The sequence below is a fragment of the Pelodiscus sinensis genome, chromosome 28, assembly GCF_049634645.1.
Source record: "Pelodiscus sinensis isolate JC-2024 chromosome 28, ASM4963464v1, whole genome shotgun sequence".
Lineage (NCBI taxonomy): Eukaryota > Metazoa > Chordata > Testudines > Trionychidae > Pelodiscus > Pelodiscus sinensis.
The window spans coordinates 5766095-5792155 of record NC_134738.1 but is presented as its reverse complement, the minus strand read 5'-3'; the positions used below and the strand labels follow the sequence as shown (position 1 = coordinate 5792155).

At 60.7% G+C, this 26061-nt stretch overlaps 2 protein-coding genes across 4 annotated transcripts in view; one reads left to right on the top strand and one right to left on the bottom strand.

Moving 5' to 3' along the window:
* FER1L5 (fer-1 like family member 5) overlaps positions 1–8040 on the top strand; it is a 63422-nt gene extending 55382 nt beyond the window's left edge. The window contains exons 47-54 of the mRNA XM_075911059.1: positions 367–455; positions 775–870; positions 2572–2713; positions 3061–3160; positions 3926–4122; positions 4282–4391; positions 7075–7222; positions 7625–8040. Of these exons, the coding sequence (XP_075767174.1) occupies positions 367–455; positions 775–870; positions 2572–2713; positions 3061–3160; positions 3926–4122; positions 4282–4391; positions 7075–7222; positions 7625–7717 (975 nt within the window). The 3' untranslated portion in view covers positions 7718–8040. The remainder of the gene's footprint in view (positions 1–366; positions 456–774; positions 871–2571; positions 2714–3060; positions 3161–3925; positions 4123–4281; positions 4392–7074; positions 7223–7624) is intronic.
* Positions 8041–8693: 653 nt separating this feature from the next.
* Positions 8694–23300, bottom strand: LMAN2L (lectin, mannose binding 2 like). Of its 3 annotated transcripts, XM_075911060.1 has the most exons (9): positions 23148–23300; positions 22304–22422; positions 17401–17518; positions 16461–16543; positions 14319–14351; positions 13163–13324; positions 12979–13093; positions 11756–11875; positions 8694–11333 (listed from the first exon to the last, which is right to left on the bottom strand). In XM_075911060.1, the coding sequence occupies exons 1-9, from the start codon at positions 23275–23277 to the stop codon at positions 11191–11193; spliced, it is 1023 nt and encodes a 340-aa protein (XP_075767175.1). In that variant the 5' UTR covers positions 23278–23300; the 3' UTR covers positions 8694–11190. The 3 variants fall into 3 exon arrangements, with proteins under 3 accessions (XP_075767175.1, XP_075767177.1, XP_075767178.1); XM_075911062.1 differs by lacking the exon at positions 14319–14351; XM_075911063.1 differs by lacking the exon at positions 22304–22422 and having other exon boundaries at positions 23148–23287.
* Between the last annotated feature and the right edge of the window lie 2761 nt (positions 23301–26061).

Below are 26061 nucleotides of genomic sequence, written 5' to 3'. Positions count from 1 at the left end.
CCGTGGCGACAGGAGCGTGGGCGTGACTGCAGGGACAAGGGTCTGGCTGCAGGGCCTGGACATGGCTGTGGGCGTGGCGGCGGGGGCGTGGCTGCAGGATTACTTTGGCAGGTGGGATACCTGGGCCCAGATGGGGGGAGCTGACCGAGCCAGGGGGGCAGCTTGTTATTGGAGGAAGGCTCCATCCTGTCCCAAGAGCTGCAGGGCCCAGAGCAGCGGCTCCTCGTGGGGGGCTGGAGCTCAGTGCCAGGAGCCGGGCCCGGGGGGGCGAGAGTTGGAGGTGCCATGGCAGAAGGGTCTGGAGGCAGGGAGGGGAGCCGGCCTGGGCTCACGTCAAGGAGCTGCCTGCTCCTGTCTGCTCGGCAGGGGAAGCTGCAGATGTGGGTGGACGTTTTCCCGGAGAGCTTTGGCCCCCCAGGCCCTGCCTTCAACATCACCCCACGGAAGCCCAAACGGTGAGTGGACAGAGCCGGCGAACCCGGCGCAGCACAAACCCACGTGTCCAGGAGGGGCTGGCAGCTCTGGGGCAGCCCCACTGACCCCCCCAGCCTCCTCCCCCCACCCTGTTCGCCCTGGCCGTGGCCCAGCTCCCCAGCCGGACTCGGTGACCAAAGAGGCCCTGCCCCAGCAACGTCCACCTGCAGCCTCTTCCCCGATGGGTGACCCTGCTCCGGTGGCCCCTGTTCCCCCCATTCCTCTGGCCCCAGCTGGCCCTGGCCACAGGCAGCCTGAGCCCAGAGCAGCACCGACAGCCTGAGCCGGGCCCCTCCCCAGGTACCAGCTGCGCTGCATCATCTGGAACACGCGGGACGTGGATCTGCGCGACATCAGCATCACAGGGCAGAGGATGAGCGACATCTACGTGAAAGGGTGAGAGCCCGCAGGCCGCAGGCCTCTGGCGGCTGCACCAGGTCCCCTGCCGGCAGCGCCGGGACACAGCCTCCGTCCGTGCCCAGCGGGATGACACGTGGCTGGAGCCACAGACGTGGGATGCAGAGAAAACTGTCTGCTGGTGCCAAGGCCCTCGGGTCCAGCCTGCAGCCTTGGCACCAGCAGACAGGAGAGTCCTTGAGTCCTCTCGACGGGTTTTCTTCTGCGGGTGTTTAATTGGAATTTTGCTGAGTGTTCTGGGGCACAGACCGTGCCAGGGCTGAACGGGCAGCGGCTGGGGGCTGGGAGCGAGGGGCACCAGCAGGGCTGGGGGGCGCCCAGGGCTGGGCTGGCAGGGGCTGCAGGTCAGGAGTGAGGGGCACCGGCAGGACTGGGGGACAGGGCTGAGCTGGCAGGCGCTGCAGTGAAGGGCACCGGCAGGGCTGGGGGGCACCCAGGGCAGGGGCTGGGGGCTGGGAGCGAAGGGCACCGGCAGGGCTGGGGGGCGCCCAGGGCAGGGGCTGGGGGCTGGGAGCGAGGGGCACTGGCAGGGCTGGGGGGCGCCCAGGGCAGGGGCTGGGGGTTGGGAGCGAGGGGCACCGGCAGGGCTGGGGGGCACCCAGGACAGGGGCTGGGGGTGAGGGGCACTGGCAGGGCTGGGGGCAGCCCAGGGCTGAGCAGACAAGGACCCCGGCCCCGCCAGGCAGGCTGCAGGCTAGCAGAGCCGGGCCAGAGCAGCTGGCAGGGAGCAGGACGTGGGCCCCCCACTGACAGATTCCAGCTGTGCCGTAGTGGGGGGGGGCTGCCTGCTCTGTGACCGGGCCCCTGTGCTGGGCTGCGATCCCCACTGACTCCCCACGTGTGGATTGACCCAGACACCTGGGCCCAGCCTGGGGAGACAAAGGGAGGGAGGCGGAGACCCACACCAGCTTTGGGGGAGGGGCAGTTGCTGGCTGGGAACATGAGGGGAGCAGCCTGGGCTGAGGGCCCAGTGATGACAATGGACCCCCCACCCCAGGGGTCTGAGGCACCCGGGCCCTGAGTCCTGGAGCCGCGTCACGTCTGTGCCGGGCTGCGTCCTGGAGGAGCCATGAACCCTCCACCCCACTGGCGGGCGGAGTCGCGTCTTGCTGCAGACGGGGTGCAGGATCGGGGAGTCCCCTGGGTCCAGCTCCTCCCGGTGCCCAGGTCTGGCCCCTCCTGCACCGCCCCGTGCACAGGCTGCTGAGCTGGGACGGCCTGAGTGCGGGCGTGTGCGAAGGGGCAGTGCAGCCTATTGGTTAGTCCACACACACACGCACAGGCACAGAGCCCAGCGCTCTGCCTACGGACACAGGGAGCCAGGCAGGACGGCGACAGCTGGGGGGCAGCTCCCTCTCGCCCAGCCAGCCGGTACCAGTGCAAGGGCAGGGCGTGGGGGGCAGGTCTCCCAGGCCTCGGGGCAATTGCCCCCCCCTGCTGGAGACCTTGGGGCAACAGGGGAACTCCCCCCACACACACCTGCAGTGTCCAGAGCTCCAGGCCCCCCCAGCTGACACCTCTGCCCTGCTGCCTCTCAGCTGGGGCGGGAAACGTCACAGGTCCCCCGGGAGGGGCCACTAGGACGTGACCTCCCCCCAGGAACGCCCAGCCCCTCGGGAGGGCCCAGGGGGCGGGGAGCGGCCTGTCTCTGTTCGCAGCCGGCCGTGTGCCCCTGCCCAGGTGGCTGGACGGCCTGGAGGAGGACCGGCAGAGAACCGACGTGCACTACCGGTCGCTGGGAGGAGAGGGCAACTTCAACTGGCGGTTCATCTTCCCCTTCCAGTACCTGCCCATGGAGCAGGTCTGCGTCCTGCCCAGGAAGGTGGGTGCTGCTCCCCTGCACGCCGGGGCCGTGCTGGGACCCAGGCTGCCCCCCCGGCGTTTGATCCCCATTTCTGCAGGGCCACTGGCCAAAGGCCCAGGCTGCCGATTTCCGCTGACGGGGTGTTGCCATCTGCACTCGGGGCAGCCGCCTGCCAGGCTCCGCTGGGGCTGCTGAGCTAGACCCTCGGGAAGTGCCCCGCAGCCTGGCGCTTGCTCCCACGCTGCAGCCCCTGGGCAGGCCAAGCACCAGGGCTCCCTTTGCCCACCCCCACATGCTGGCTGCTCTCAGCAGCTGCCCTGCCCCCAGCTCAGGGGCCGTCCCGCTCCCGCCTGCTCTGCTTCCAGCAACATCTCTGGAGCCTGGACGAGACGGTGCTGAAGGTGCCCCCCAAGCTCATCCTCCAGGTGTGGGACAACGACAAGTTCTCGGCTGATGATTTTCTCGGTGAGGCTACAGGGGTCCCCTTGGCCCTTTCCCCGCAGGTCGGCAGCCCCAGGAGGCTACCGGGGGTCCCCTTGGCCCTTTCCCCGCAGGTCGGCAGCTCCAGGAGGCTACCGGGGGTCCCCTTGGCCCTTTCCCCGCAGGTCGGCAGCTCCAGGAGGCTACCGGGGGTCCCCTTGGCCCTTTCCCCGCAGGTCGGCAGCCCCAGGAGGCTACCGGGGGTCCCCTTGGCCCTTTCCCCGCAGGTCGGCAGCCCCAGGAGGCTACCGGGGGTCCCCTTGGCCCTTTCCCCGCAGGTCGGCAGCTCCAGGAGGCTACAGGGGTCCCCTTGGCCCTTTCCCGGGGGCCATGCTCACTAACGATCTGGGACCTGCCTGTCCCACCCAGCTGCCCAGATGCTGCAGTGCCAACAAAATGCAGCCACTTCTGGGGTGCAAAACCGCACCCCGATCTCGGCACAACAGAAGAGCAGCAGCCTGGGGACTGGGGCGCTCTGCTTCCTGCCACCTGCCACCAGGGGGAGGGCCAAGGTGGGGGGTGGGCTACGGCCCAGCCCCTGGGAATCCCTGGTTAGTGCCACACAGGGCGGGGGGTGCGACGGGCTGGGCAGAGCAGAGACAGTGGGAGGGCTACCCTGAGCCTCCCGTCCCCCAGGGACAGCCCTGCAAGCCCTCTAGGGCGGGCAGGGCCTCTGTAAGGTCCTGCCTAGGGGAGCCCCTGCCTGGACCCCCAACCCCAAGCCCTGCCGCTTCCGTTTGCTGCCCGCAGGGGTCCTGGAACTCAAGCTGCTCGGCATGCCCTGCCCAGCCAGGCGCCCCCGGGACTGCACCCTGAAAATGCTGCAGGAAGAGGGCGAGTCCCGCCCCCTCGCCCGCCGCCCCAAGAGAACCTCGCTCTTCAAGCAGCGGCTCGCCAGAGGCTGGTGGCCATGCGTGGTGCAGGAGGAGGGCCGGCAGCGGGTGTCGGTAGGCCAGAGCCAGGGAGCGGCAGGGAGCAGGGAGCCGACCCAGGGGGTGGCGAATCAGAGGCGCGTGCGCATGTGGGGCAGGACGCCCCTGCCACAGAGCCCCCCAGCTCTGTGCGGGCGCCCTGCCCCGGCCCCAGCTCCTGCCTTGCTTCGCCAGGGGAAGCTCGAGATGACCCTGGAGATTCTGACGGACAAGGAGGCGGAGGAGCGGCCGGCTGGGAAGGGAAGGGAGGAGCCGAATGTGAACCCCACCCTGCAGCCACCAGTGTAAGTGAGGGGAGCCAGTGGGGCCTGGCTCACCGGGGCGAGGCAGAGGCAGAGGCAAACCAAGAGGGGATGGTTTTAAAGTTCTCAGATTTTATAAGGGAAACCCCCCGATTGTCCCAGGACAAACAACAGACCGGCCAGCCCCTTCCTCCTGACAAAGGAGGTGCCACCCTGGCTTTGTGAGAGGCACCGAGCGGCAGCCGTCAAGCACACGGGTACCAGCGAGCACAAGGTCGCGCCGCGTCGCCCGGGGCAGCTCTGAGAAGGGTCGACGCTTCCTCTCCCAGGCAGAGTCCAGCTCCGCTCGCTGGCCTGCTCTTGGCTTCTCTGCGGCCAGACGAGCTCCTAGATTCAAGGGCCTGGGCTGAACCTCTGCCCTCGCTTGCCCATTCGCTAGCTGCTCTCGCGCTTCACGTGCTCGGGCCGCGGCTCTCTGTGGGCCCAGGGCTGCGCTCAGCCGACAGCTCTCCCCTTCCCCTGCGGTTCTCTGGCTCAGCTGCAGGTTGGGGCCCTCGCATGCCCAGCTGCTGAACTGACCCCTCCTCCCTGCCCAAGCCCCTGCTCACCGGCCAGCTCAGCATCTCGCCCCCAGCTTATTGCCCAGCCCCCACCAGCTCCAGCTGCCCCCAGTGTTAGAGCAGGACCCAGTCCTGCTTACTGGGACGCAGGTTCTACACCTGCCCCCGTCTGTCACCGGGCGCTACTCAGGTCCCCCAGAAACGGCCCAAACAGCAGCGGGTTTATTTAACCAAATACGAAGCTTAGAAAGCAAACCCACGACCCGGCTGTAGCCAGGAAGCCTGGCACAGGCCAGAACCCCAAACAGGAATGACCTGAACAGTCCTACCCCGGCTCGAGGGTGCAGTCCTTCCCCTGCGCTCGCAGGCCATACAGCCGGGAACCAGGAGTGCTGCACCAGAGGGCTGTCAGCAACCAGGCTGGCTTCTGCCCCAGGCGGCCTGGGCCCTACAGCCTGCTAGCTGTCGCCCTCGCCCGGCTGAGCTGTGCTGATGACACACACAGAGCCCTGGGGGGAGGGAGAACTCCCCTTATGAGCCCTCCGGTAACCGGGAGGACAAGGGCCAAGTGACCGCGGCCCCTCCGGTAACCGGGCGGACAAGGGCCAAGTGACCGCGGCCCCTCCGGTAACCGGGCGGACAAGGGCCAAGTGACCGCGGCCCCTCCGGTAACCGGGCAGACAAGGGTCAAGTGACCGCGGCCCCTCCGGTAACCGGGCAGACAAGGGTCAAGTGACCGCGGCCCCTCCGGTAACCGGGCAGACAAGGGTCAAGTGACCGCGGCCCCTCCGGTAACCGGGCTGACAAGGGTCATGTGACCGCGGCCCCTCCGGTAACCGGGCAGACAAGGGTCATGTGACCGCGGCCCCTCCGGTAACCGGGCAGACAAGGGTCATGTGACCGCGGCCCCTCCGGTAACCGGGCAGACAAGGGTCATGTGACCGCGGCCACTCCGGTAACCGGGCAGACAAGGGTCAAGTGACCGCGGCCCCTCCGGTAACCGGGCAGACAAGGGTCAAGTGACCGCGGCCCCTCCGGTAACCGGGCAGACAAGGGTCAAGTGACCGCGGCCCCTCCGGTAACCGGGCAGACAAGGGTCAAGTGACCGCGGCCCCTCCGGTAACCGGGCAGACAAGGGTCATGTGACCGCGGCCCCTCTGGTAACCGGGCAGACAAGGGTCAAGTGACCGCGGCCCCTCCGGTAACCGGGCAGACAAGGGTCATGTGACCCATATCTTGAAGGGGAAAAATAAAATGGACCATAACAAAATGGTGCCCCTTCCCCAACACCAGCAGCCACTTCTCCTGGCCAGCAAGACGCAGCTCGCCAGGGCCTTGCAGTGGAGCGTCCGGGGGAAAGGGCCCCCAGCTGAGCACAGTCCCTGCTGCCAAGCTGCCCGCGGAGCCAGACAGGGCTACCCCATGGCATGGCCAGGGACACTGAGGCACGGAGAAAGGCTGGCCACAGCGGGGAGGAATTAGGGGGGGGCGGGGGGCAGACAAGTGCGGGTCCTGCTTCCTTGCACAGGCTGAAAACAGCTCTGCTTCCAGCACCCCGGGCCCCTCCTTGCCCGAGAAACAGGGCAGCTTAGCCACTGGGCCAACAGGGCCTGTGCCCAACTGGGGGCCTGGAAGTCCACTGCAGGGGGCAGGCTGGGGGAGCCCCTCCTGTGAGCAGTTCCTCTGAAGCAGCCTCTGGGCAGGGGGAGACCCCCCCCCGAAGTTGTAAGATGGCAGGGGAAGCCCCTGCACCCCAGCCTGGCCCCTGGAGAAGCCTGGGAAGCAGGAAGCCCCACCATTCAGACCTGGGACTGGGAGAGCTCTCACTCCCTGCAGCGTCCTGGCCATGGTGCAGGGACAGAGCCTCTCTGGACTTGGGACTGCAGTGGGGGGGCAGAACGTGGGGGGACCCGAGGGAAAGGGCAGAAACGGGTGGGGAGGGGACCCCCACTTGCTCTGGGCCTGTGCCCCAGAAAACCTTAATCCCTCTCCATGCAGGAGGCACCTGGGGAGACCCCCCCCCCCCAGCTAGGCCAGCCCTGGGCCATTCACAAAGGCTGGGCTGGAGGGGAGCAGAAAGCCCCTAGCACCGCTGCTGGGCCAGGCTAGCTGGGATCCCCTGGGACAGGCCAGATGGCTGCCAAGACACTTTCTTCTCCTGGCAGGCGCCCCGAAGCCTCGTTCCTCTGGTTCACGGCCCCCCTCAAGAGCCTGCGCTACATCATCTGGCAGCCAAACAGGTGCCGGATCATCCTGGCCGTGCTGCTGTTTCTGCTGCTGCTCCTGGTTGCAGCTTTTATCTACGCCTCCCCGGTGCGTGGCAGTCGGGGCCTGGAGTGGGAGGGGGCTTCCTGCAAGGGTCCCTGCAGGGCTGCAGACAGGGAGAATCTGCAGCACCACACTGGTAGGGCCTCTGCCCAGCTCTGGGGCCCCTGGCTGAGCCATGGCTCAAGGGTGCCAGCCAGCAGCATTCTGGGGGGACTTAGGGGGATCCAAAGCTGCTGGGGGAGGGTCAGGCAGGTAGGCTTTGGGGAAAGGGCTGGCCTTGCTGGGGGAGGAGAATGAGCTGACTCAAACCATGGGGGGGGCGGGAGAGAAGGGGGCTGCTGCACCCTTCCAGCTGGAGCTGTTCCCGCCTGTGGTCCCCGGCTCCAGCCCCCTCCCTAGCTGCTCCAGGCAGAGCCCACAGCCTGACTCCTCCTCCTCTCTCCCCAGCGCTACTTGGCCATGAAGCTGATAAACCCCTTCCGCAGCCTGCATTCCTTTGGGAGCCTGAACCCCCTGGCAGGGAGCAACCAGGGCCAGTAGCCGTGGGGAGAACAACGTGCTACAGGCCTTGAAGACCTGCCGCTCTTGCTGCCTCCCAGTGAAAAGGGGCCCACCCCCCTGTGCTCCCCGCCACCCCCAGGAAGCGGCGCTGTCCTACAAATCCCTCCCAAGGCTGCACCCCAGATGCCAGTGAGCCAGCTGCTCCGCTCCGATGGGAGAGCAGATGTGCCCGGCTCCATTCAGGCCTGTAGTCCCCAATAAAGACCCTTCACAGTGAAATGGCCTTTTCCTGGCTGGGCGGGAGCCCTGGGGTGCAGTGCAGGCCCTGCCCTGGCTACAGTTCTGCAAATGCTGAGCAGGACCTCTGGACTCCTGCTGCCTCTGGCATGGCCAGGCTGTACGGGCTGGGAGGCATGGCCCCACAGGCGCCTGTCCACTCACCACTTCCACTCTGCCCCAGCGGGACCCCCCCATGCAGGGTGGGCACTGGCCGCAGGAAATGCCAGTCACAGCAGAACCAGGCTGCTAGACAAAGCCTGCGCCAGTTACCTTCAGGCCGGCTGTGCTGGACTCTCTTCTAGGGAGCTGGAAGGATCTCACCGTCATGGCTTACGCTGCAGGGGCCAGTCCCACCTCTGCCCCGAGGGTAGGTGGGGGGGGAGGAGGGGGGTTCAGAAATCCTGAGCCCCAGGGAGTGGGCAGGGGCCCAAACTGGCTGAGCACAAGAAAAGGGCGAAACTGAGCACGCGCGCTCGCCCCAGGCTCAGCTCGGGGACTCCAAGCACAAGGCAAAGCAAGCGCCGGCTCCGGGAAGGAAGCAGGCAGCTTGTGGGATTTTTCACACTTAGCCACTTCAACGACTGTGCCGAGGGGATTCCAGCAACAGGAAGTGCGGGAGGCCACCAGGAGCAGAGATGCCCTGTGTGCCCCTGGAGCCACACGGTCAAACCACCCTCCTACGGGGCGGCGGAAAGGTTAAACGGCGCCTCTGGATTAAGTGACGTGCAGCCCCCTGCGCGTGGGACGTGGGTTTATTTCCAAGACCCAAGGCACCCTTGCACAAACAGGCACGCGCTCACACTTCCAGAGATGCAAACAGGCTGCACAACTGCTGTGCCACGTGTAAACCTCCCCTAGCCCAAGCCCCCCTGCTGCTGCAAAGGCCACACGACTGCCACCTTCCCAACAGGGTGCTCAGGGAAGCGGTGGGGAGAGCAGACGAATCTAAGGCTTTGTCTGCACTTGGCAGTTCCCGTGCGAGCCGCCTCCGCGGGGAAAGGGCAGCGCTGGGAGCTGCAGCCCAGTGCACACGGCTGCTTTCCAGCGCTGTCCCGTGCTGCGCTCGGGGATCACAACCGGACCAGTGCAGACTTAGCCGTCGTCAGACCCTCTGCAGAGGGAGGAGGGCCGCACCTCCCGAAGCTCCAGCACGGCTTTTCCCGGGGACCAAGGCTCTGCCCAAGGGAGGAAACTGCGGAGGGACAAGTCAGAGGCTGTGAAGGCTGGAACTCGGACACTGCAGCAGGTGCAGCTCAGAGCCCAGTGAGCACAGGCACCCAGCTGGGGCCTGCAGCCTCCCCCCTTCAATAAGGCCAGTTATCCTACTGGCACAGGGCCTGGACCTCTGGGGCTGCAGCAAGGCCAGTGGCTTCCCCAGCCCTGTCTTGCCCTCACCCCCAGACCCTCAGAGACCACAAGGCCCCCGGGCAACAAGCAGATTCCTACCTGCTCCTCTGCTGCACTGCGGATTGGAGACCCTCCTGCCAAGCCGCCGCCACCAGCACAGCTCAGACGCCTCTGGCTGGTCGCCAAGCTAGAGTGGCTGCTTCGTCTGTGCCACAGGCCGGCAGCGCTGCTCCACGCTGGCACCGCCCTGGCCTTCCGGAGAGCAGAGCCAGCAGCCAAGGCCACGGGGGCTTGGGGCCCAGGCGGAGAGCCAGGGAGGGGGCCTGGTTTGTACAAAGGGGTCTCCAGCTGGGCTCCCAAGAACTGAGGCACTTAAAGAAAAACAGCCCATCACGAGCCATGTGGTCTGGGCCGACGACCATGCCCCGTAATTGGCCGGGCCCTTGGGCCTCCTGAGGTACGGAGGCCGGCAGGATCCAGGCTGCCGGGAATGGCCAGGAGCCTCTGAGGAGTCTGGGCATTTCCTCTGCCCCAGCTTCATCCCAGGCCCATCACTGCTTCCCCTAGCACTGTCACCAGGGCAGGAGGGCCAGGGAACTAGAACCTGGCCCTGGCGTGGGATTTCAACCAGCCCTGGGCCACGTGAGCACAGCTACAGGCCCAGTGATACCACAGGATGGAACAGTCCCTGGATGCTGACTCTGTTCCCGGAGCCTGCACCGTCAGCAGGGCCGCCCGAAAGCCAGGAGTCCTTCACAGCCAGCAGCCCGAGGCAGGAAATCGCCGACCATCCCTGACAGGCAGCAGCAGAGCGTCCGGAGGGATCGGCGCTCTCCCCCGGCATGGCCAAGCTCTCTGCCAGGCCAGCCCCCGATCGGTGTCCTTCCAATCCACGCACCAAGGCAGGAGAGCTGGGCCTTTCACGAGACACTGACCCCACTCACAGGACAAGTGACATGCAACAGCCCCAGGCAAAGGGGGCTCCCAGCACGGTCCCCAAAGGGGAAGCAGCATTGCATGCAAAGAATGGCCCAGCGGGGGAGGGATGGGCCCCCTGACAGCAGCAACTGGTTATGAAACAGACCCCAGGGTTACAGCAGTCCCTGGGCAGCAACATGATCACACGTGAACGGAGGGGAGGTGGGGGACTAGCCGTCCCTCGCCCAGCACCCTCCCACGCTCAGCAGCAAGTGACTCCAGACCCTTGTGCAGGGTCCACAGGACTCCCGCGCCAGCACGGAGACGTCAGTGGCTATGCCCCAGCAGCAAAGCCCGGCTGGCAGGGAGAAGGAGGGGGCTAGACGCTAGCAGCAGCAGGCAGCTCAGCTCAGCTGCCATCAGAGCACTGAGCCAGGAAAGCCGCCGGGGGGCCAGCAGCAGGCAGCGAGGGTCCTGCAGGGGCCATGGAGGGCGCAGCACTACCCAGCAAGGAGCATTTTGTTTGGCCAAGCGCCAGCCTCACGCCAGGGGGGCTGTTCTAGGGGTTAGTGGTCAGGGCCTGGCCAGCCAGTCACGCTGTGGCACTGCCCCAGAGAGCAGTCACCCCCCCCAGAGTCGCTGCAACGTTCAGCCCCACGTGCCCTGCAAAGCAAGCGCTCCCGGCTCCCCGCGGGCCAGGGGGAAGCACGCCTCAGTGAGCCAGCCGGCAGGGCCGGGGGGTCAGTGTCCCTGCTGCCCTACACGTCACACGAAGCCTGCTCCCCCGGGGTCCTGCTGGAATCGCCCCACTCGACAAGAGCAGCAGCCTCCCAAGGGGTCATTCGTCACGCTCCACAAAGTCCGGGATGAACAGGCATTTCCGTGTGCTAGCCTGGGCTTCCCCGCTGCCAGCCACTGGCACGGGACCCCCTCCGCAGAGCTGCTGGTCCCCCAAGGCAGGCGCCAGGTCAGTAGAAGCGTTTCCGGCTCTGCTGCTGCCATTTGTTGTAGACAATGACGCCGATGACAATGGCAAACACCAGGGCGACCAGGGAGAAGAACACGATTAAGAACAGGGCCAGGCCACTCATGGGTTCCAGAGGCGCCTCCACTGGGGGGCAAGAGGAGAAGCCAGGGTCAGTCACTGCAGACGATGGCGACGGGGAGCCTAGGGCCCCCCGGGGTTATGTACCCTGCCCATCTCTGCAGCACCCTTCTCCCCCGCGTCCCGGGACTTGCCTTTTACCCTCGCTATGGGCTTTGGGTCTGTCTGGGGAGATCCCGGGGAGGTGAGAGCCTGGCTCAGTGGCCTGCAGCATCCTCCGCCCTGTCTCCAGAGCACACTGTGCACTAGGCATCCCTGACCTGGCCAAGCTGCCGGCTCCAAGCACTCTGGAGGGGTCGCGGAGAGGCTGACGCTGGCCCAGCTGCTAGGCTATTTGCTCATGCTGTGCCCTCCTTCTGGGAGACAGCCTAAGGAACAGAAGAGCCCGCCTGGGGCACTTGGCAGGTCCCAGTCTGAGCGCTACTCACCTCCGGGCAGTTTCATGTTGTCCACGACGGGCAGGAACACTTCCTTATCCCGCTTCTCCTCCGCTGGGCTCCGCTCCACCGTCAGCTGGTAGAGCTTCAGGGAGATGATGTCGTGGTTATCTAGGGCACAAGAGACGTGTGGGAGGAGGGGTCGTGGCCCAGGCTAGCAGAACTCAGCTCCTCGGACAGGGCCTGCCATGGTCAGTGTGGGGACGGTGCCGGCACCGGGGCCACAAGCCACTCCGATGCCGAGAGAGAAACAAGGCGCTGGTCACCGTTGACTTCACAGCCCCCTCAGCCAGCTGATGGCAGCCAGGCCCATCACCCCCCTCCCCCGGCACAGTCCCTTTCCTTGTCTGGCACACAACCCCGCTGCCCCAGTGCTCGGACGATGGCCATGGAGGGAATCAGGGATTTTGCTGGAGCAAACATGACTCCAGGTGCTGGTGACCAACGTGCTTTCGAAGAGGCTTGATTCCAGTTGGTGGGGAACTGGCCCTCGCCCCGCGGGAGCAGACAGGGCGGGGCGTGTCAGGCAAGGGGCAGAATTCATGCACCTTATGCCGGATGGGGCCAGGCAGCTGTGAGTCCACAGCTACAAAGCCCATGCACAGGCCCCTCGCCGACACGGGAAGGGGAACAGCTGGTGGCTGCAGGGCCCTGCAAACCTGCCTGCTCTAGAACCCTCCTGGACATCCCCAGGTGCCCCCACACAGGTCCAGCTGCAGCAGGGAGCGGGGGTGAGGCTGGGCAAAGGGCTGGCAGCACGACACCTTTGCATCTTACACACCCAGGTGTGGGCCGACAGGAGCCCGCAGGCGTCTGGCTCGCGGCCAGCCCTGCCCCCAATGCTGCACACACCCCGCGCCTACGAACTGGAGCTGGCCCCTTTCTGACCAACACACCTGCCTTTCCAGCTCCCCGGTTAGCCCCAGGGACCTCTCCACGGACACAGCTCAGAGTTGAGACCCCTCAGGCCCTCCGATACCAGCAAGGTCTGGCCTGAGCACCAGAGGCACATCTGCAGGCAGGGCTTTGGCTCCCCAGTGACAGCAGCGAGTCCCAGAGGCCAGGCAGCAGGCCCGGGCGCGCGGGGCTCTCGCCACGGCACAAAGAGCAGCCCCAGCCCAGCGACGGGCCTGGGGGCCTGCAGACCCCGGCGGAGGAGACGCAGACCCGCCCTTAGGGCTTGTGCAGCAGTAGCCAGGCTCGCAGCGCGGTACCTGAGAGGTCTCCTGTGACTGAAGAGGTCCCAAAGAAGTAGCCCCGCGGCAGGTGGACCCCCGCCATGTCGATGCAGTCCCGCCACTCGTGCTTGCCATCGATGTCAATCATGATCTGAAACACAGGAGGCTTCACTCAGCCCGGAGCAGCCCGGCTGGCCCGCAGCTCCAGGAGGCCACTCACCGTCAGCCGCCGTTTGACGTAGCGGATCACCAGGAAGGTGTCGTGGTTGAGGTTGCGCACCATGGCCGTGCAGCCGCCGAGCTCGGTGGGCCGGCCGTCCCGGTTGTGGTCGTAGGTGAGGGAGCCATTGCTCACCATGGCCGAGATGTAGGGGAACACACGCTGGAGGGATGACAAGGCCGCAGGTCACTGGTCTCACCGCTCCGCAGGCCTAGCCCAGGCAGCAAGGCAACGGCAGCAGCCGAGAGCGAGACATGGGCAGCGCAAAGCCCCCCCCCAGCGCAGAAACAGGCCTTGGCCAGAGAGTGGCCCCAGCCCAGAACCTCCCCCAGCGCCTGGCAGGAGCTGGCTCTGCAAGGGAGCCAAATGTGGGCAGGAGGCCCTGGCCTGGCTGATCCTTTCCCCCACCCAGCTCTAGGAAGGGTCGTGGGTGCCACCTCCCAGGCTCGCTCACTCTGCGGAGACCCCCAGCTTTCCCGTTCCCCAGGGGCAGTCCCATCGCACTTCTCCTACAGGCCGGGCTGGCTCACACACAGTGCCCTCCAGCTAGCCCAGCCAGCCAGCCACTGCTCCACGTCCTGCCCTCCACGCTGGGCTCTGTTCCACCAAGACATGCTCCCTGTGCACCAGTCTGGGGCCAGCGCTCCTGCTGCCCTCGTGGGCAGCGCCGTGAGAGGCCCTGTGGCAGTAGCAGATGGCTAAACACCCCCAGCTGAGCCACTGCCGATCCACTAGACCATGAGCAGAGGCAAGCAGAGCCCCGAGGCCGGGCCCCAGCCTGATGCTGCACAAGGTGCAGGAACGGAGGCTTGTTTCAGGGAGAGAGAAGAGCAGACAAGACAGAGAGCTGCAGCGGCTCCTCCGCCTGTAGGTAGGCACCGCCCCCAGGAAGAGATGAGTGCACCAAAGCCACCAGGGCAAGGCCTGAGCGAGAGCTTGGAGAGGTGACTTCTCCCCCGGAGAGGCCCCAGGAAAGCGATCAGCAGCCTGCTGCTCTGTCACCAGCGGGCTGGGTGGGATCCGTGGCCGATGAGAAACGCTCGGAACCAGCCGGACTGGCTGCAGCGTCAGATAAAGGTTTCTCTCACCCGGCAAGATCACAAACACCCTGGGGGAGGGGGGACTCCGCCGCTGGAAAGGAGCTAGGAGCAAGTACCTGGTTTCCAGGGGTATACCTCCTCTTCTGAGCCTGAGTCCAGAGGGTTAGTGAGAGCAAGAAAGGTGCAGAAGCAAGACAGAGTCACCGACCAGACAGTTTAGTGTCAACCTGTAAACTGGGAGGGAAACGCGCCCTACGGACTCACCAGCACTGCCCCCTTGCCAAGGCTTGAGCACACGCTGCATTTTGCAAGACTTGTGCCAAGCCCCTGAATACACGGGCCCAAGAAGCCACCCGCCATAAGCTGCCCAGTACATACCCCTATTTCCCTTCCCCATCCCACCGCGCAAACCACCATAACCCAGAGCCGAGGACCCGAGCATGCATGCCAAGGAAGGACTGCTGAGCTGCAGCCCCCCATATCTACACTTCCCAGTTAACTACAGAGCCCCACTTCTGGGTTTCGTGCAGGAAAGGAAGGGCGAGGTGAGGAGAGGGTGCAGCTCTGATTGCAGGCCCTATTGGAGCAACATGGCCATGGCTTGTCCAGCGTTTCTGCGCCTCTGGCTTCTGCTGTAGGAGGGGAGTGCCCACAGGCCAGGGAGTGGCTCTTGGCGTCTCTGAGGCAAGGATCACTGTGATAAGGGCAGGCCCAGAGCCACACAGATGCCAGCATCCCAGTGACCTGGACACAAGCTCCCGGAGCTTACTCCGTTGTTTTCACATGGGACCGAGTTCTACACCCGTTCCCTGGGAGTCGGATGCAGCTCCACAGATGTCAGTGCAGTTCTCCTGCGGCAGAACAGGAATAAAATCCTCCCTTGTGTCGGCTGGCTAGGACCCAAACCAGACGCCAGCAACAAGCTGCAGATGCTCTGACTTCTCCCTGCGCGGTGGCTCAGTTTAGGACCTTTACCCTCCATTAAATGCCAAGCCCTGGAGTAGCACCGGTGAGCAACGGCTTCTCCCACTGGCAATACCTAGGACCAAACCTACACGTACAAAGGCCCTTGACGGAGCAAGAGCAGGACAGTGTTAATCTTTCAGCCAAACCTGACAGTGATGCAAGATCTGTCTAGTCAGTTTCAAGGTCAGAAGCCCCTGCACAGATGAGCTGGTCAGAGGGAGTCCAAAGGAGACTTGGGGTCCAAGTGGAAGAATCAGCAGGATGCGAATGTTGGGATTATTTACGCACCCGCCAGGGCTGGCTGGACGAAAGCCGTGTATTTCCCACAACAAGTTTGGAATGAGATGACAAACTCTCAGCTTGTGCAAAATTTAACAAAACTGTTCCAACATTTTTTTGTCTTGGCTGCTTGGGCTTCTCCCCGCTCACTTCTCCCAGGGGAAAGAGGGAGAAAATCTAAACACCCGACCCCCGGGAACCTTCTGGTGAGATGCACAGGTCGTTTCCTTTGCCAGCTGGCCAATGCGCACACTCATGGCATCAGTCCACGTTTGCATCAATGCCAGCACCAGCACGGCCTGCCTACAGCGCTCTAAAGCCCAGGAGAGGTCCAGGAGGGCTGCAGGAAAGCCTGGGCAGCAGGTGTCAGGGCTGGCATCTGAACCACGGCTCTGTAGAGACGAGACTCAGCAGCCTAGCTAGTGTCCAACACCTCAGACAGCTGCCAACGGAGTACACCTGCTTCCCATTTCTCCTTTGCCCCACCCTTCCAAAGTGCTGCAGCCATTGCTGATGGCCACGGCTGCTCCAGCACATGCTAATTGGTGTGTCTGGCCTGTGCCTACAAGGGCTAGCCCTGCTTGGTGCAAGAGAAACTAGCCAGGCCCACTCAGTCCTTGCGCGTGCTCCTCTACACAGGTGCTTTGGCACAGACAGGGCGGAGAGAGAGGCTGACCGGTTCCCGTGTGAAAAGCTACTCACCCCGGAGAGGGAATGGCAGGGAAATCACCAAACCCAGCACCTGGCAGGAAGAGAAACAGGAGGGGCAACGAGAGCAGGAGCCACAGCAGGTGCAGCCATGAGGAGCTGGAGAGGAGGCTATGTTCAGAGCCCCCCTAGCCTGGTACATGCCTGGAATCTAACGCAGCCAGCTGCACTGCCACCAGAAACACGCAAACCCTCCTGAACAGCCACTTCGCCAACTCTACCCTCAAGCGCTGCGGGGATAGCGACGGTAACACACCCTCAGACCCGGGCCCCACCTCCCTCTGGCCCGCCACGGGCCCGCTTACCTCCTGCTGCTTCTCCTCGTTGGGGTAGGTGTCTACAAACACCCCCAGCCCCACAAAGTTATCCTTGCTCCCAAACACGGGCCCTGGAATGGATTGCAGAGAGTGAACGCCGAGCGACGTGGCTTGCACCCCGCGGCTCTCAAACAGAGCCAGGGGACCTGCTTTCCGACTGGCCCCACCTCGGAGCGGCAGATGACACTTGCCCCCTTGTGGCCAATGAGAGCCAGTGGGGCAGCCTCCAATTTCATGCCAAAGAACTTTCCCCAAGACTCTATGCCAGACACACCCCTAAGGAAGCCTGGGCTTGGCACTAGCAGCAGCTCCTAGGGCAGCTAAGCAAGTGGCATCAGCAGAGCTGCCCTCTCCCTGGGCCAGGCTTGGAGGGCCTGTGGCCCCTCCCCAATGCAGCAGTTAGCATTTGCAGAACAGCCTAGCCCAGCACCCACCCGCTGGGCGAGCTTGGACAAGTCCCTGCCCTCTGCACCTCTCTTCCCTACCCGTCCCACAGAGAGAGCAACACTCTGCAGGGTACACAGGGGCTAGAGATCAGCCCGTCCCCCTTTGACAGACGAGGAAACGGAGGCTCAGATGAAGCGACTTGCCCAGACACTGGGACACGGCCCTTCACAGCACAAGTCTGGTCTCCAGACATCTGGAGCTGCTGCCGTCTCCACCACCGAAGCAGGAGTGGGGCTTGTTCTGCACCCCCGACAATCAGGCCTAGAAATTGGCTACCACAAGGCTAAATTCACTCAACGAGCCCCAGGAAATGGTCACCCCAAAGTCAGTGTTAGCCGCGTGACATTACTGGGTCGTGAGATTAACATACAAGTCACTGTGGCAACCAGCCCCACCCCCAGCCACGGGCAGCGCTCGTCTGCCTGCCATGTCCACAGTGGAGGCTTCACGCAGCTCTTCCACCTGGCTGCCAGCATTTTACCTGGCTGCATGCGATCCTTGGTGTACCAGATGGCAAAGCCGTCCCCATTCAGGTTCTTCTTGCCTTGCCCGTGGATTTTAAAATGGACCTGCATCTCCCAGTCTCGCAGGTAACAGGGCTGCAAGAGAGAAAGGGGAGAGGGTATGCAGCAGTCAGAGGGACTTGGACACTAGAATAACCCTCCCGTCACATCACAGCCCCTCCCGCTGTTGCCACGCAAGCAGACATGTCAGCGGGACTCCACTCCATCCTGGCAGAGAGAGAGAGAGGGGCGCTACCGGCCGCAGCGTGCCCGACAGACAATACCACTGTGTCACCGCACAGCCCCAGCCTGGCACCTCTACCCCGCAGGGCAAAGCGCTGGCCAGCGCCAGCACTAGCACAAGTACAGGTGCTAACAGGAGCAAAGCTGCAGAGATGGCCTTCCTCTTCCCTTGCAACAGGCATTTTGGCAAGAATAATTAACAACAGGGGCACCATTCAGATTAGGGACCCATGGCTATAAAACCCAAGAGCTTGGTTCTGCCCTCACACAGGTCTAAGCAGGGTGGGTTGTTTAAATCAAGGGCTTTAAATCACCGATCTAAATCAAGTTACTAAAAGAGCTAAGACAGACTGTGCTTAGTGAGCACTTAATTTTGGAATAAGCCCTATTGACCTCAGTGGCACATCTGTATTTCGAGAAAACGAGTACAGAATGGGGTTCCCTTGGAAAAGCCGAGGTGGGCTGCAGTGAAATAGGGAACAGACTTACGACATCAGCGTTCTGGTCTGTGGCCATGATATTCCAAGTAAGGGGTGTGTGTTATGCAATATAAAATAAGAAAATGACACTCCGTGGCAACTGGCACCTCTAGATTTCTCTTACTGCAGCTTTCTGTGCTGCGTACATGAGCGATAGATTCTAAACCTGCCTGTCTAACTAAACAAGCCATAAGGATTAGCTAAGCTAAACTTTTCTTTTAGCAACACAGCAAACAGCTTGGGAGTTTCCTTGTCAAATCTCACTTACAGAAAAGGAAGAGAGAGAGTCCTGAAGAATGATGCTTTGCAAAGTGAATTGTTTAAGTTTCTAACCACTCCACCACATCTACATCGTTTTCTCCCACTAAGCAATTTTCTTAATGATATTTCTTAATGACAAGTCTTACAAATAGGCCCTGCATCTCCTTCTTGCCCTGCTTACTCTTGACACGTTGTCCTTTTTCACCCAGGGGACAAATTCCTTCAAAAACAGTCCTGGATAGGGTCCCTCTTACACCAAGAATGTAAGAACATAAGAACAGCCAGACTGGGTCAGACCAAAGGTCCACCTAGCACAGCGTCCTGTCTGTCGACTAGCCAGTGCCAGATGCCTCAGAGGAAGGGAACACAACAGATAATCCTCATGTAATCCCTCTCCTATCATCCATTTCCAGACAAACAGAGGCTAGGGACACCATTCCTACCCTTCCTGGGTAATAGCCACTGATGAACCGAACCTCCATGAACCTATCTAGCTCTTTTTTGAACCCTGTTAAAGTCCTAGTCTTCACAACATCCTCTGGCGAGGAGTTCCACAGGTTGACTATGCGCAGAATGAAGAAAAATTGCCTTTTTTTTTTTAACCCTGCTGCCTATTCATTTCATTTGGTGACCCCTAGTTCTTATGAGCCAGGACATTTTTTCTGTAGCAAAAGTGTGGGGGAGCACAGGAAGCTGTGTATGTGCTGAATGTCTTCCCTTTGCCTTTCCAGTTCATTCTAGGGATGTAACAGTGTAGTCGGTTAACCAATTAACCAATTAACAAAAGCTTATAGGTAATGCTATAGACTACATGGATTCCTCCCTTCCCCGTGCCAGTTACTTTTTTAGCAAGGTGGCCAGCAGCCTGGCTCTGTCCTGGCTCATGCCGGGTCCAGGACCTACCCCCTCTACGGCTCTGCATTTAAAGTGTATTAGGAGCCAGGTGGGCAAGCAGCCTGGCTCAGTTCCAGCTTGCGCCAGGTGCAGGAGCTCAGATCCCCCCTGGCAGGGGCTGCTGCCACCCCGCACTGCTGCCTCTTAGCTGGTTTTTAAACTGACTCCCCTCACAAACTAGCTCCCGCCTGGCACCCTGCACTGCTGCCTCTGATACAGTGGCAGACGACTCCTCGGGAGTGGAGCCCGAGCACACTGACTGCTGGCCCCGCCCCCAGGGACTAGAGACTAACCAATAAGAATTCACGAAGTTACTCAACTATTCAATTAACCGATATTTACCATTCCTAGCTCATGCCACTCTTCCTTTCTATGCTGCCTCCATCCTTTCCTGTGTATTGTCTCTGTCTTCAGACAATGTCTTAACTAACTCCTCCGCCGTGCCTGGCCCAGGTTCACCACCACATAAGCACAAAACAAAAACAATCCCATCCAGCCTGTGTCTGGCTTTGCGTGTGCTAGTCTGCCGAGAAACAGAAAGCCCAGGCCTTTCCAGAAGAAAGAGCTGGTCATTAGGCTGGGCAGACTGGAGCCATTAACGAGACTGTCAGTGTATGTGGAACACATCTGTGGTGAGATGTAATTGTAACTTATTTGTAAATGAGAAAGTTCGTATTGTATTCGTGATTTTAAAAACATTTAAAATGCAATTGAAATTAAAAAAAAGTATCGCGACCCTCCGATCAGCCCCCTCACTTTCCATGTTATGGAAAACAATAGAATTCCAGGCACATCTCGTTTTCCTGCCACAACCAACCAGACCTCGCTTTAGGTTAGGAAAAGAGGCAGCTGCATAATAAACGTATTGCTCCTAGCTCTTATCGTTTAGGAGAAGTCCTTGAACAAATGACTCACAGACAGACAAGCTCACAGACACTTCTAAAATATTTAGAGAGATGCTCTCCCCACAAGCAGGCATTTTACAGATTTGAGCAATTCCTACAACAATCCAGAGAAACACGCAAACCCTTGATAGGGACTGGAACTAGGACCTCATATACCAATACCAGCTTTTTAAAATAGGTTCCATGATAAACCCAAGGGCAATATAAATGGTAAAGAACAGCAAGGTAAGACTCCACGAATATGTTAGAAGGCCCAAGCAGACTGAAGTTGAGAAAGCCTGCACTGAACAGCGCAAGAAGATTTGACCATAAAACATTTTCTGGCTCAAAATCCAGCTTTTCACTTCATAAGCAAATTAAAACCACTTCTTACGCAAGACATAAGTTTAACAAACAGTCAGTGAGAGCTGAACCTGTGACTCAAGCCGACAGCCAGCCAAGAAAGGTGGAGAGCCCAGACACGTGTGCTGCTGTGCCAAGTATGAAGGCAGCTGTGAGGTGACCTGGGTGAAATCCTGGCACGTGGGAGCAGGGAGAGGTCAGCTCGAGTTTACAGGCTAAACTGAGAAGGCCCAATTCACACTGGTATAAACCAGTACGACTCCACTGACTTCAAAGGAGCTGGAACTGCTCTGCCTTTGGTCCAGTGACCTTAGAACATAAGAACGGCCGTACTGGGTCAGACCAAAGGTCCTTCTAGCCCAGTATCCTGTCTGCCGACAGTGGCCAGCACCAGGTGCCCCAGAGGGGGTGGACCGAAGACAATTATCAAGCAATTTGTCTCCTGCCATCCTTCTCCAGCCTCCAACAAACAGAGGCCAGGGACACCATTTCTATCCCCTGGCTAATAGCCTTTTATGGACCTAACCTCCATGAAATTATCTAGCTTCTCTTTAAACTCTGTTATAGTTCTAGCCTTCACAGCCTCCTCTGGCAAGGAGTTCCACAGGTTGACTATACGCTGTGTGAAGAAGAACTTTCGCTTATTAGTTTTAAACCTGCTACCCATTAATTTCATTTGGTGTCCTCTAGTTCTTCTATTATGGGAACTAATAAATAACTTTTCTTTATTCACGCTCTCCACACCACTCATGATTTTATAGACCTCTATCATATCCCCCCTCAGTCTCCTCTTTTCTAAACTGAAAAGTCCCAGTCGCTTTAACCTCTCTTCATATGGGACCCGTTCCAAACCCCTAATCATTTTAGTTGCCCTTTTCTGAACCCTTTCCAAGGCCAAAATATCTTTTTTGAGGTGAGGAGACCACATCTGTACACAGTATTCTAGATGTGGGCGTACCATAGTTTTATACAGGGGCAGTAAGATATTCCGTGTCTTATTTTCTATCCCTTTCTTAATAATTCCTAGCATCCTATTTGCCTTTTTGACCGCCGCTGCACACTATGTGGAAGTTTTCAGAGAACTATCCACAATAGAGAACTATCCACCTTGTGCATGTCCACACAGTTCACTCCGCAGAACAGACGCCTCTGTCCTAAGTCACTGTATTTTGGGACATGGCTCTTCATCTGGTCAGGATCTAAAGACTGTGCCACAACTGAGTAGTGATACTGAATGGACTATAATAGTAACAACAATGAGATCAGAGGGATTTTGGCTCAAACCCTCTCATAGAGCTGGCAGGGCTCCCTCCTGCAAGTCACTGACAAGCACTGCCCTTTGTGGTCACAGGGGTAACAACCTCCTGTTGCTACACCAAACGCAGCTGCCAAGACACTGATTTAGCAACTACTGATCCTGTTAGCAACAGGCTTGTTTCAGATTAACTGTAGCTGGAGCGTGTTTTACGCAAGCATCCCACAAATAATCTGTATGGCCAATCTGCCCCTGAGGCCCATCCACCCTGATTTACGCTAGAGCCACGGAGACTCACCATCAGACCACCACTCTGTGGCCTGCACAGCAGATTCCCATGAGAATCTGGGCTCTATAAATCAAGGCATCCCTATCACCATGGTTACCCCACGACTGAATTCAGACGCACTGACCGCATCCCAAAGACAAATCGCTTCTGCACAGCAGCCGAAACCCGGCAGTGCCCATGCTCTCACATATTGCTCCAGAGCATTACTCTTACCACTCTGTTCCACACGGCCCCCTGTTTGCTCTGCATGTCTGGTGTGAGGCGGACATACTGAGTCATGACCATGGCATTGCCCATAAGATCCCAGAGAGAAGAGCTGGAAGAGCCAACACCTGGGGGTAGAAGGGAAACATCTGCACCAGCCATACAACAGTAGAGTGCTCGAACCATTCAAGAGTAGGAATTGCCCTTTGGTTCGCATATAGCACCCCGCCATCTACCTTCCCCCACAACTCGCTTCCTTCTCTCCCTTGGTTCTCCTCCCAGACCCACCGCCCGGTCACCCTCCCCTTTCCATGTACACTCGACATAGCTCATTCCCAGCCCTTCTCTCCTGGGGTTCCCAAACCCCTCCCTCTCCTGCCCCCCCCATCACACTCCAGCCCACTGGCTGAAGTCCCCTCTACACCCCCACCCTGCCTTCCCCTCGCCTCCCAGCAGCAGCCTCATTTTCTGCACCTGCCCCCCCATGTCCCTTTCCATCCCCTTTGCCTCCTTGTCCACCTGCTGCCCAGCTCTCCTTGCCACAGTGACTGCCTCCGCTGACCCCACCACCAGCTCACTGCTTGTCCCCCACCTTGCACCCCACCCCTGCCATCCCAGCCTGGCCCCCACCCCCAAGCCTAGCTCCGCCCATTGCATGGGTCCCACCCCAAGCCTAGCTCCGCCCATTGCATGGGCCCCGCCCCAAGCCTAGCCCCGCCCATTGCGTGGGCCCCGCCCACGGCTCCAAGCCTAGCCCCCCCCATGCGTGGGCCCCGCCCCAATCCTAGCTCCGCCCATTGCGCGGGCCCCGCCCCAAGCCTAGCCCCGCCCATTGCGCGGGCCCCGCCCTCACCCTGGTAGGGCTTGGTGAGCGAGTGCTCCCGTTTCAGGTGCTCCTCGGTCTGCTCGGCCCGCGCCCCGCGCAGCAGCAGCACGAGCAGCGCCGGGAGCCGAGCCCGCCACCAGCCCGCTGCCGCCGCCATCTTCCCCGGCCCTGCCCGCCCATTGGCCGCACGCGCCCGCCACCCGGCCCGCCATTGGCTCCCCTCCGGGCTCCGCCCACTCACGCCGACCGCCATGCTGATTGGCTGAGGCGCGCATCCCTCACCGGCCACGGTTGCGTAGCGACAGGGGGACAGCGGTGCCATGGCGACAGGCGCGGGAGCGACCGTGGTGCGAGGGGCCGCGGGCTGCGCCTGCCCGCCTCAGTTTCCCCTCGAAGCGCCGGCCGTGGCAGCAGCCCCGCCCCGAGCGCTGGGTGCGGGGAAACTGAGTCACGGCCCGGGCCACGGCTGGGGAGTCTCCGGGCCCGGGATCCCGCTCTCGCCCCTCCCCCCGCGGGGTCCCACTGCCGCCCCCGGGCCTGGGCCGCCCGAGCCCCCCGAGCAGCCCTAGGCAAGGGGCCAGCCAGGCTGGTCTCCACTGCCCACAGCCCGGGGCCGCGCGCCCCTTGGGCATCTTCCCAGGGAGTTCCCACGCGGCTCCTTGTTGCCACGGTAACGCAGCCCGTGGACCATGGATGGGATGGTGGGGCTGAGGCGGCAGCAAAGGCATTGCCTGGCTAGTTCTGCTCCCTCTGCTTAGGTCGCAGCTAGATGGCAGCTGGTCAATGCTGCCCAGCCAGTGATCTCTTCCTGCTGTAATCTAGGGCAGCTCCATTGAAATCACCAGCCTACCGCTCCAGCAGAGCGCACCTGGCCGTGCTGGTCCCCAAAGGAGTTATTTACGCCTCCCTGCAGTACTTGAAGAAGCGCTTGTGGCAATGGATCCCACGGGATTGGAAACCAAATATAGCCATCACAGTGCCTGTGTTTATAGAAGGCCCTTGTGCTATTCTGTATGATCGCTAAAGTCATGGGGATCCTTTTCTGGCTGGCAATCAGAGCCCTTCTCTAGTCTTGCAAAGGGGCATTCCTGCATTGTTAACATGCACCCGGTTGTTAGGAGAGAGTTGCAATGGCTTATTTTTGCAAGGCACCATAGTAGTCACTTGCTATTATAGGGCTTTGAGGAGACAGCTCTAGTTAAGTGGAGTGGCCAGGACTCCTGGATTCTACACCTGCCTTGTGAGCTTTCAGTGAGTCCGTCACTTCCAGGGCCCAGAATGAGCCCCTGGTGCAGGCTCTAGCAGAAGAGAGGAGTCAGAGCTGGTCTCCTTGGCCCCTGGAAAAGCTGAGGGAAAGAGCTGGGTGGAGCTGGCTTACAGTGCCTGCGTTGGGGTCATTGCATTGTTTGTGAGCTATGCAGGCTGCCCAGCTGGGCCACCCACCCATGGACCTGTCTTTGAAAGTCTCTTACTAGGGTTCCTTTGGTTGTATCATATGCTGACATGGTTCTCATGGAGCACTAGTATCCCCAGCTCACTAAATCTTTGGGGTGCGGTGAACCAGCCAGTTAATCACTAGTCCTGCAGAACTGTCCTCAAATGATCGCAGAAGAGAAGCAGGGGGGAGGGGGCAGAATTTGATCGCAGCCTAAAGGGGAAAGTGGGTCCAAAGAGGATGGAGAGAGGCTGTTCTCAGTAGTGACAGGTGGCAGAACGAGGAGCAATGGTCTCAAGTCGCAGTGGGAGAGGTCCAGGTTGGATTTTAGGATAAACTATTTCACTAGGAGGGTGGTGAAGCACTGGAATGGGTTCTCTAGGGAGGGGGTGGAAAGCCCTGGTTGGGATTATTTAGTTGGGGTTGGTCCTGCTTCGGACAGGGGATTGCATGAGATGGCTCCTGAAGTGTCTTCCAGTCCTAATTTGCTATGATTCTAGGGTCTGCTTTGTGCAACTCATCCTCATTCAACGGTGGGGCTCCAGTGGCTGCACAGTGACTAGCAGAGCAATTAAGGGCCATTTAAAATACCCCAGAACTTGTCTCAAGGGGCCAATCAGGTGGCTGCCTCTCTAATTATACAGTCAGGCTGAGCACCTGGCAGGGCTGTCACCCTCTGTACCAGGTGCATGGGCCAGCCCTGCAGAGGGGTTCTGCTCAGCAAGCCAGCAGCATAGCTGTAAAGCAGACATGCACTCTGCCAGCAGGTCTCTGATTGATTGAAGGGCTCTGAGCAGAACGAGCTTCCGCTGCTCAATATTCAGTCCAAGATGGAACTGCAGGTACTTGGGCATTTGATTGAGATTTGGCTGGAGCCATCTGAGTGCTTTTGGGTCCTCTGCCAAGATGCTTTAGTGGCTTCTTGTACATCCAGCTCATTTCCCCCCCCCCCCCCCCCCGCCCTCCCGCCTGCTGGGGTGGAGGTGCCAGGCATGTACCTGTTCAGGATTGTTTGTTCTCCAGGTGTGGAGGAGCAGCCTCCTAGCAGAAGTCAGCATGTCTTAGCCCAGATCCAAAGTCCATTATTACATTCAGCCCTCCTGTCGTTTATTTGGATACTGAATTTGCCTTTCAAGTCCCTTCCTACAGCCTGTTTCCAACCAGGCCAACTGACTTCAAATCCCTTTTCAAGGGTCTTGAGGACAGTCAGTACTGCACAGGCTTGAGTTCCTAATGTTCCTATCGCTATTAAATATTTCATCCATCCTACCCCCAGGTGGCTGCATTTCAGCAGGGAATGACCTATGTCTGCTTTGTAGACCAGTTTGCTAGCAGTCTGGAACCGTCTGGGGATGGAGGATGCCATACACTCTAGAAATGTGGGATATTTATAGACTTCCTCACAGGCCCGCAGTGCCAGTCGGCAGGGTGCCAGTGCACAAGGCAGAGTTTCTCTGATCCCACAAGAGGGAACTCTTTCTGCACACTGTTTGGAGGACAACTGCC